The sequence below is a fragment of the Balearica regulorum genome, chromosome 17 (assembly GCF_011004875.1).
Source record: "Balearica regulorum gibbericeps isolate bBalReg1 chromosome 17, bBalReg1.pri, whole genome shotgun sequence".
Taxonomy (NCBI): domain Eukaryota; kingdom Metazoa; phylum Chordata; class Aves; order Gruiformes; family Gruidae; genus Balearica; species Balearica regulorum.
In genome coordinates this window covers 7,099,526-7,109,431 of record NC_046200.1, presented here as the reverse complement: position 1 = coordinate 7,109,431, position 9,906 = coordinate 7,099,526, and the positions used below count along the sequence as shown (strand labels likewise).

General features: G+C 50.3%; 1 protein-coding gene across 2 annotated transcripts in view; it reads right to left on the bottom strand.

Annotated features, from left to right (window-relative positions):
- Window positions 1-892: 892 nt before the first annotated feature.
- MMP17 (matrix metallopeptidase 17) overlaps window positions 893-9,906 on the bottom strand; it is a 67,840-nt gene continuing 58,826 nt past the window's right edge. For both annotated transcript variants that reach the window (XM_075769539.1, XM_075769540.1), the window contains exons 8-10: window positions 5,710-5,862; window positions 3,138-3,395; window positions 893-1,890 (exon numbers count right to left, since the gene is read on the bottom strand). In XM_075769539.1, the coding sequence (XP_075625654.1) occupies window positions 1,562-1,890; window positions 3,138-3,395; window positions 5,710-5,862 (740 nt within the window). In that variant the 3' untranslated portion in view covers window positions 893-1,561. The remainder of the gene's footprint in view (window positions 1,891-3,137; window positions 3,396-5,709; window positions 5,863-9,906) is intronic.

Genomic DNA, 9,906 nt, shown 5'->3' with positions numbered 1-9,906 from the left:
AGCACATCATCCTGAAAATAGCTGCACCCTGTGAATGATTGGGACTATTTAAAAATGTAAACAGCAGAGAGGGAAGCTCAAGGTGACCCCTTTTTTCTATCAGGAGGCAAGTGTGTGTTTCTCCTGTTTTTCCTGCTTCGCCACAGAGGGCTTTGCCTTGCGCCCAGGCCCATGGCAAACGCCCTGGCTGGCACCGGGGCCGTGGAGCAGCCTTGGGTCCCACAAGGACGCTGCCTGCAGCTTCCTGCCTGCTGCTGGGTCTCCCCCAGGAGCTGGCCCTGGCAGAGGCAGCAAGAGGCATTTCTGTAGGAGCTTTACAGAAACAGGGCAAAGAGGAACAGTGTGTCCTTGCAGCTGCTTCCCACTTCCCTCCTTTAACACCCCTTGACAACATCAGACTGGAGGACCCTGGCCTTCCCGACATCTCTGTAGTAATTCCTAGCACAGGTTCTCACTCACCACTTTCAAGGACTCTCACGTGCCCAAATTACCCCACAGAAAATGGATCAGCAGGGAGAAAAAAAAAAATACCCAGGTACATCCTAATGCAGCACTTGACCTTGCTTCTGTCGCTCCAAACTCCTGGCAGGGGCATCAAGAAGAGCCTGAGGCTGGCTGTGCAGCATCCCTCCTCCCTCCAGCCCATCCTCTGCAGCGCAGCCAGGTATGACAGCGTCACAAATGAATGCGATACATCTTGATCCCTCCCGAAATATAAACCAACCTGAAACAGGAACCCCAAAAGCAGGAGTTCACGTGCATGGATTGGGCTGAGGCGGTGGGTGTAACAGGGGTGCTCCTTGAACAGAGGGGAGGCTGTTCCCGAGCCTGAGCAGTCAGCACCTCACTGCAGGTGGCAGGCTTGGTCTGGCAGAGCACCGGGAGATCTCTGTGTAGGCAGCCAAGGTTTATTAGAGAAATTGTTAAATTCAAATGACTCGGATACAAAGATAAGCTGCACTGCCTTCTGAAAGGCAAAGGTGTTTCTGACCCGTAGAAACTGATACAGGTTACCGAGACATCAGTGACCACAGCAGGTTTGACAGTAAAATGATCACCTTGCAGTTAATCTTAGTGGAGTCAAAGTTTCTTTCTACCTAGTACATCCAATAGGATGCGTACATTGTGTCAGCATATAACTACCGCCTCTCGCCTACAGCCTTGCTGCCTTCCCTCCAGGACGTTGCCAGCTGTCTCAGCAGCATCTCTTCCGTTCCCATTTAACCGCAGTAGCTCTCCCCTCCCTCATTTGCCGTGTTTAAACATCCAAAGCAACACTTCTCTATGGAACGTTTTTAAATTCAACGTTAGGCTGCTCTCATCTTTAACTGGATGGGGGAATAAGAAGGTGCAGAACTCAAAATCTGTTATTAGACCTTTAAAGTAAAATTAAAAAGAAAAGGAAAACAAAAAACACTGTTCATTTCTCATGGAGAATTCAAACCCTTCACTGGCATGTTCCTAGGAATGTTTTTCTGCTTGCAACAGTTTGCAGCACAGGATCGTATCCACCTCCACTCCCTGGAGCACCATGGCGTTGTCTTGTCTATAGGATGAGATGTCATAGGGCTGCACACATCAGTGCTGCTGTCCACACGCTCGTCAGCACCAGGCTGGCTGACAGTCTGAGCACAGGGCAAGCCCGGAGGGACGGGGAGGCTGAGGTGCAGGAGCAGACCTCGTATCCGTTTTCTGAGCGGCTCTCGTCATGCTGCCCTGGTTTGGAGCGTGCCCCGGTCCTGCTGCTCCCGGCTGCTTCTGGGGAGTCGGACTGCATGTCGCTGCACACCAGCCAGTCTCTGGCGATGGACTGGGGATAACCAGGCTGCGCCTCCAGGTCACTGTCCAGCACTTTCCAGTACTCCTTGCCCCTGAAGAAGTAACTCGCACCTGCAGAGAGACCAAAACCCAAAAGCAAAATGAGAGGCAATGGGCGCTCCCCCGGTGGGAAGGGCACAGGAGCAGTTGGAGCAGCAGAGCACTCCCAGCCCAGCTGAACCCTGCGGAGCAGAGGGACACGCGATACTGCTGCTTGTTGCCAATACCCTCTCTCACTGCAGGAGCGCAGTGGCTGCTGGCGGGATGCTCTTAAAGACGATGCTACGCCCGGCCGGGATCTCTCACACCAGCCAGGACCCCCCAAGCCAGATGGGAGGTGGGTGGTGAGATGCTGCCTCTTCTATGGTGGGTCCTCGAGCGGATGCATCCCCTGGTACCGAGGGTGCGCGGGGTAAAAACCCCAGTAAATCCTCGGCTGGACGCACCGTACACACTCTCAGTGGCCATCGGTGGGCAGTCTTGTGACAGGGCATGGTAAGGCTGAGGAAGACCTCAGCTACCTCTTAATGACCTGGGGTGCAGATAAATAACCAGAGCCTGGCAGGGCCCTGGGAACCTTCTGCTCTCAGATGCGTTTTTTCCACTCTGAACTGGAAGGTTGTGAATTCTCTAAGCAGGTCCCATGCTCATAGAGGACTCCTACCCGCGTGAATGGCTGGTCACTCTCAATAGCTTCAGGAATTCAGTCTGAAAAGCCTCTGGGAATGTCCCTTGCCTCTGCCTGGTTTATTGGTTGCTATTACACCGTTAGATCGCTGATAAATAAAACCTGGAAGTGCCAGTTTCCTGTGAGCGAGCGGCTGGCTTTAAACATCTCCTGTGGCAAAATTTTTGTGGTCTTTTCAGGGAGAAGAAACCACTGAGAAATCTTATCCATAGAAAATAAGTTGTAACTCTGGGGAAAACATCTCCTTTAAAAATATTTTCTGTCCACATCCTCATATATCTAGCTAAAAATCCAATGACAACAAATTCAGTGAGGAGCAAATCAGCACATATTAGGATAAAAATCACTGCAAAACAACATCAACTGTGTTCTTTTCATAAAATCAAATTATTAGACCCCCAGGATATTTTTGTTGCCAGCTTGAAATTACAAACTATTTGAGCAAGCAGTGTGGGGAGCTGTGGCTGGAAGCCTACCTCCCTCTTCAGCCTTCAGACACCAGGAGCTGTCGTCCCATCTGGGGCTTAGCAGTTTATGTCAGCAGGCACAGCAGAAGGGGCTATAGTTCGAGTGCAAATAAAGCATTGATTTTTTTTTTTCTTGTGTTTTTTGGCCCAGCATATAGACTCACCATCTGACCACCTCATGGCATCATCTAAAGGGCTCGGTATTCCCTTCCACAGGATGGTCTCTGAAGGGTACCCGGGATCCATCCTCCGCTCGTGGTCATCGTAGCGCCAGTAGAGATTGTCCTTAAAGAAATAAGTCTTGTCATTGTGGGCCCAGGAGAAAGCGGCGTCGATTCCTCCTGGTGGCAGACCAAAGTCCGAGATTGGCCGTGGGTATCCTTCCTCCACATTATTGTCTTTGAAGACCCAGTATCTGTCTCCTGGGGAAAGGAAAGAAGCACAGAGCAAAATCACATTTGTTTCACAGCCGAAACCAGCATTCCCCCGCAGACGAGCTGATGTTTCATTATCTGTTGCCGTGACAATCCTCAGGACTGAGCTCTTGGCATTGAAGGATGGGGATGGGAAGGCAGCAGCCCGGTGGGGAACCTCAAGCTTTGAATAGCTGCTTTTTTTGTGTCAGGCTCTCCATGGAGCATAGCCACACTTTGCTCCTGAGCAGCTGCAGGCATGACGGTCCCGGAACACGAACACACCGACGGCACCAGTATGGTCGTCGCTTTTATGCATTTGGTGGCAGCATTTGTTTTTCTGCCCCTTTGATTTCTGCCTGATATCCAGCTGAAAGTCACATGCAGCTTTTATGGGCAAATTGAGCACTATCTGCCCGCTAGTCGACTCCTGAGAAGCAAAGTGTGGTCCCACTTTGGAAGAGAAATCACCACGCTTTGCAGAGCCAGCTGGGCTGAAGGCCCTGTGCATTTTAAGGGACGTAAGGAGGATGCACGGGGGGCTGGACAAATCACAGCTGAGTGTCCTACACAGCCACCCCCCCGGCCCTACCCTGGGCAGGAGAGGACTGTCAATGTGTTTGGGGGTTTTTTCAGATAAAAACGAAGCATGACATGACTGGCCCACGGTCTGTGGCAGAACAAGAAAACGAACCCAGATCTCTCAGTTCCTACATAATCTTCTAACCACTGGCGTGGTCTTTCTGTTTGTACAACATCTCTTTGGGAACCTGCAGTGTCCTTCTGGGCATCACACAACCTTTTTTTAAAGATCAGGCTTTTTCCTCCCACAGTTTTCTAGAAAATCTGAAGAGGCACCTAAATACATGCCCATGTATCAGCAGCAGGACCTTAGAGGCCAGAGTAATTTGTGTGCTTTGGTTTCTGTCCAAGGATCAATGAAACAGCGCTGGAGGGAGAGAACGAGACAGTATTTTATAGCCAGAAAGAAAATCTCGAGTTTAATCTTAGGAGGTAGGCAGGACTAGCACACACATCATGTGTGACCACGGAGCGCTGTGCCTTGCAGGGGCAAGACCCCAGATGTGGCACAGCTCTAATTTTGGCCTTACAAGCAAAATTTAGCCAGCAGCCAAGAGGAGCCCCTGGCCCTGAGCTGCAGAGGTCTCTCCATCCCCAGCAGGGAGAGAAGGGAGGGAAGCGAGCCTGTGGTCCGCAGACCTGACTGGGACGGGCTGGTGCCAGGCGTAAGGGCTGCTACGCTCCAGCTGGCCCCATTCCCTCCGGATTAGTGGAAGGGCAGAGCACGGCAGGCTGCCCGAGGCAGCTGGAAACACGCGGTGGAGCCTTTTGCGTGCTATTCCTCGGGGAGACGCAGGGCTTGGCACGGCTCTGCGGTGCTCAGCGCGCAGGCTGCTTGGAAGGGCTTTGGCTGCGCTTGGAAATGCTTCTGCGAGCGCAGAGGCTTGGACAGGATGTAAAGCCATTCCCTCCAGGCTTGCTGGAGGAATCAAAACCAAATTATTGCTTTCAGAAGTGCTTGGCTCAGCACTTTTAAAACCGATAATTGCACCATGCTTGGAGCAGAACGATCAGGAAACAAAAAGCAATTTCCAGACAGGGACCATGGATGGTTGAGATGTATTTTTATGAAACAAGAGCCGGTGCCTGCCGGGGGCTTGGGTGATGTTCAGCACATGGGTAACACCTAACCAGCGTGGGTGGAGGTTTGTGGGGGACTTGGACATTTGCATAGGAACCAAGAGCTAATCTCTTTCCTCCAGCTCTTCTGAAAGAAACTTGCGAGATGTTTTAAAAATGAGATTATTATTATTATTATACCACTTATTTTAAGAAAAAAAAAGTAATAACGGAAATATAAATGGTAAAACCCAAGTTCTTCAGGTTTTAATTTTTGTCCCCTCTGCAGCTTCTTCACTTCTTGACAACCAATACTAAAAAGAGAAAAGGCCAAAGAAGGAACACAAAACCTGTAAAGTGTGTGTGGGGGTGGTTCCTGCTTTTATTTTGTTCTTAAAAAGCAAAAATTTCGGTTAGGTTTGGCTGCAGTTTTTCTTCAATGACATTTCCCTCATTTTCTGGCGAACACAACTGCTACTTTTTGCCTGCCCTCCCTGCGAGCTGATTTCTCCTGGCCTCGCTCACGGACAACAGACCTCAGACCTGCCCTGGGAGATGCTCGAGGGTTGATGCTGGTGTCTCCTGTCTGCGGGAGAGGTCAAAATGCTGCCAAGGTACCTGGGCACCGGGCTCTACACCAGGGAGACACACGTGCTGCCTCCAGCACCGCGTTTGCTCTCACCTTTGAAGAAGACGATCTTGTGGTCGCTGGTTCTCTCATAGACCGCGTCCAGGTTGTCCAGGTTGAGCGGCAAGCCCCGCCAGAAACGGTGGATCTGAGCCGGCTGGAGGGAGACCAAGTGCTTATTGCGAGTCAGTCTCCAGAAGTACTTGCCTGGAGGAACAGACTGGACATTACTGAACCACACTGCAACCCACAGTCGCCGGGGGAGATGAGCGCCAGGCACGCAGCAGCAGCAGGAAGCAAAGCGCGTGAGATGGGAGCCATGAATTACAGGCATCCTGCTTCCCAGCAGCAGCTGCTAGCGCTTTCTATTTCTGGCAGCCATTAGAAGAAATCCCCTTTTCGAGATCAAAATAATCCTCCGGACATTGCACTGGAGTCGTCATACTCCTGGCTGTGGCGTGAAGCTGCACCGCTGAGCTGGAGCAGGTGAGAGGAGCCTTTCATCTCCTCCCTCGCTGCTCTGCATGGGACCTCCTGGGAGCTGGTGGGACCAGGACCTGAAGCTACACCAGGCACCCGCAGCCTTTAGCAAGAGCCTCTGAAGAAACATCCCTACTTCTCCTCTCGCGGAGCACCCGCAGCTTCCTGCACACAGGGTGCCCAGCTGCTTTCATATTTAGAAATGTGTATGATGTTACGATGAATCACAGAAATATCAGAAGGGGCTTTTTAATGAAGAAAGGGAGTACGAAAATACAGGAGGAAACTACATTAATAAAACAGGAAGGGTTGAGGAGGGGAAGGAGGCGCAATTAAGGAGTTTGGTACCATCTCGAGGCACTGGATAAGCAGGGGACCTCAGTCCTGCAGCGCTCCCAGGGGCTAAATGTGCCGATGGTGTAAGCAGTCACACTTCCAGCACCTGCAGCAACGCTGCCCCAGCTAGAAAAGAGTTTGGCTTGGGATATTTCTGGAATATTTTGGGTAATGGAAAAGGAAACGGGTTTATGCTCTGCAGGAAGGATGCCAAACTTTCTCCTGCCGAAGGAGCCTTACGTGGGATTTCCCAAAGACTCTTAATGATTTTAGGGGCAACTCGACACCCGACTCTCTGCACTGCCTCAGGGATTCTCAGCCTCAGGTTTTGCAGCACGCTTCACGCTGCCTCTTCCCCCGAGAGCTCCACACAGTGAGAACTGAGCCGGAGCAAGATGTCTAAGAGCCAGCTCTCAACTTTGTCTCATATTTGTTATTGCCTGTTAGAAATTATTGCATGTTATTTACATCTGCTCTTGCATGGTTTCCCAAGGGGGGCTAAGCAACAGAAACCAAAGATGCGTCTTCAGATTTGTATTCAAGACACTCAGCCCTTTCTCCAGAGCCGGCAGATTGTGACACCATCTTTTAAAATTTTATGGAAATTGGATCTTAGCCTAATAATGCAGGAGGCAAAACTCTAACACTTAAACATCTGCAGAGAGAGGGGTTTATTCTAATTATAAGGATTTATATCATATTCTTGTTCTTCTGCTCCAGTTTGCATATTTGCTCTATCTGACTGAAACCTACGAATGAATAATACATTCAAATGTGGTAGGAATTGCCATAATTACAGATTCTTTTTAAGAACATTTTAAAAAAAATAGGATTTAAATTTGGTGGCCATTGTACATCAATGGAAACACATGTAATTAAATAAAGATGATCTCTGCATCTCTAATTAGCGAGGCACTAGACAAAGCCAGATTAGCACTTTTTGAACAAGAAATACAGGTCGACATAATTCCTTCTTTAGCAGATAAGCACCTGAACTTGGGAGTGCCCTGGGCTCATCTGAGAGCAGGAGGGAAGCCTCAGTGCTTTCGACATTTCAACCCTTTGCCAGCGATGGGCTCAGCAGGTGTGCGACTGCAGCAAGCGTGCTTTACATCTACCCTCAAAGTCAGGCATAGCCTGGGGCTGTTGGTTAGTTTGGTTGGTTTTTTTGATAAGCTATCAGGAAAAAGTGACAAAATATAGCAATTAAGTAGCAAAGAATTCGTAATGCCACGGCCGCAGTCTGCCCGTGCTTGTGTTTTGTCATGGCCAAGCCAAAGTGCTGTGGTTGCTTGGATGATCATCAGCCAAAGCCAGATCCGTGGGGGAATCGCTGCCATTAACATGCAGAAATATAATAAAAAAAATAAATCCCAACCCCGAGTTTGTTTAAAAAGCTTGATTTAAAACCACCCTCTGAGCTGGCAAACTGAGCAGGATGAAAGCCAAGTGTAAAGTCCTGCTGTCCCGAGCGTCTCATTTTATATGGATGATGGGTTGAGGCAATTGCTTTCTTTAATACCAGGTGATTTTGATCCCAGCTGCGTACCGCGCTCTCCGTACTTTGGCTGCCTCTGGCAAGACTGCTGCACGCACTGTGCAGACACATACACAGGCCGAAGTTGTTTTAAAACTTCAGGAGCCTGTAGCAAGGCACCTAAATCAAAGCAAGTGGAGTTTTCAAAGTGCAGAGAACCCACCATTGCCTTCAATACGACAAGCCTGGGAGCCCTGCGGAGCTCCGGTCCTGGTGCCTTTGCAGCGGGAAAGGCTGCTCTCCAGCTAAGGAACCAGCTGGACCAGCTCAGAACAAAATGTCCATCGACGGAGGATGCTCATCACTGGAGGTCATTAAAATCCTGCCCCAGAGGTGACATCCCCGCCTCTTGGTGCCAGGATGGTTTGGTGGCAGCGATGGGGGCTCTGAGGGAGGTGCTGGGCTTCAGAGGCAGCCGTGCACAGCTGGCACCCACTGACACCATGCTCTTTGCATTTGCATTTTGGCCCAGAATAAATATATCCAAAAATAGACATTGAGATGGATTTCTCTTCAGTTTTCATCTTTTTTTTCCCCTCTGAAAGACAGCCAGCCATTTATCCTGGACACCAGTTCTTGTCTTTTATTTTCCCTTCTTCACTGTGGCTTTCTGGAGCCGTCATCTGAACAAATACCGCAAGGGAACAGCCTCCGTATTGTGCTCCTCTGAGGGCACAGACAACATAGAATTCTCCGGAGCCCTTCTGCAATTCTTGCCTGCGACCCGAGACTCACAGTGTAATACACAGATGGGTTATATGGCCCAGATGCTGCTCCCGATCCCGGGGGAAGATGCTTTTGCTTCGCTGCTGGATGGCTTTGGGGTGGTCAAATGGTGGCCAGGATGGAAAGAAGTGCCCAGTGGGCATTTTTCCATCTTAGGAAAATGGGAAAGAAAGCCTGTGGCGTCCAGCCCACATGGGCTGTGTACAGCTGAGACGGTGCCAATGGGATCCTTGTCGACAGCCGGGCACCCCGGGAACACACTGCCAGCAAGTGTGTGCTGACACGGAACCAGATGCCTCTGCAATTGCACGCACGTTATCCTTGAGCAATGCACAGCAAGCAGCATTAGGAAAGGTGAAGCGTGGGAGGAAAGGAAAGTTGGAGGCATCCAGGAAAAAAGCAGTGGAGAGGTGTTGTTGCTCTGCTCATCCTTGGTTTGACCCAGATTTTGACTTTGATAGCACGAATATCAGATTTGAGTTCTTCGCTTGGGCAGTGCGGTGCCATTGGCCAGAGCGCGGTACAAAGTGCTGCGCTGGATTGTCACTAGCCCGGCTGCTTCAGAGGGAAGCGTTAAACCCTGGGACATGCCACGTGGACACGCGCCTGCCCTGGTGTTAGGACACCGGTCCCTTGTGGGCACCGCACCAGCTGTGCACCGCAGTGGGCAGGAGGGTTTGCTGCCACGGGCGCTCCTCTGGTCTCTCCTCCCTAACCATCTGCCAGACCCCCAACCTGGCTCATGCTACCCAACCGCTCTTGGCAGCAAGTCCCACAGCTTAATTATGTGCTGGGTTTAAAAATATCAATTTTTATAATTTTAAAATACATTGTTTTATAGTTTCACTGGCTTTCTCCTTTTTTGATAAAAGAAATGGTCAATTTACTACGTGATCTTTTGGATACCTCTAGCACATCCCTTCTCCTCCTCTCTCTCAGTCCCCATTTAGCTGTGATTTCTGCCCCCCCCCCCAGTGCCACTGCGTGTCCCCAGCCATCGGCTGCCCAGGCACCTCCTCCGCTGTGCTGTGACAGACTGGGCACGAGCCGGGTGGTTTCCTTCTGCACCGGAGGCAGGATTCACATTAACAGTACAATTTCCTGATCATCCATCCTCAGCGGGCTGATAAAGGTCTAAGCCCTTTGATTTGAGCCAAAAGGAGTCAGCAGCA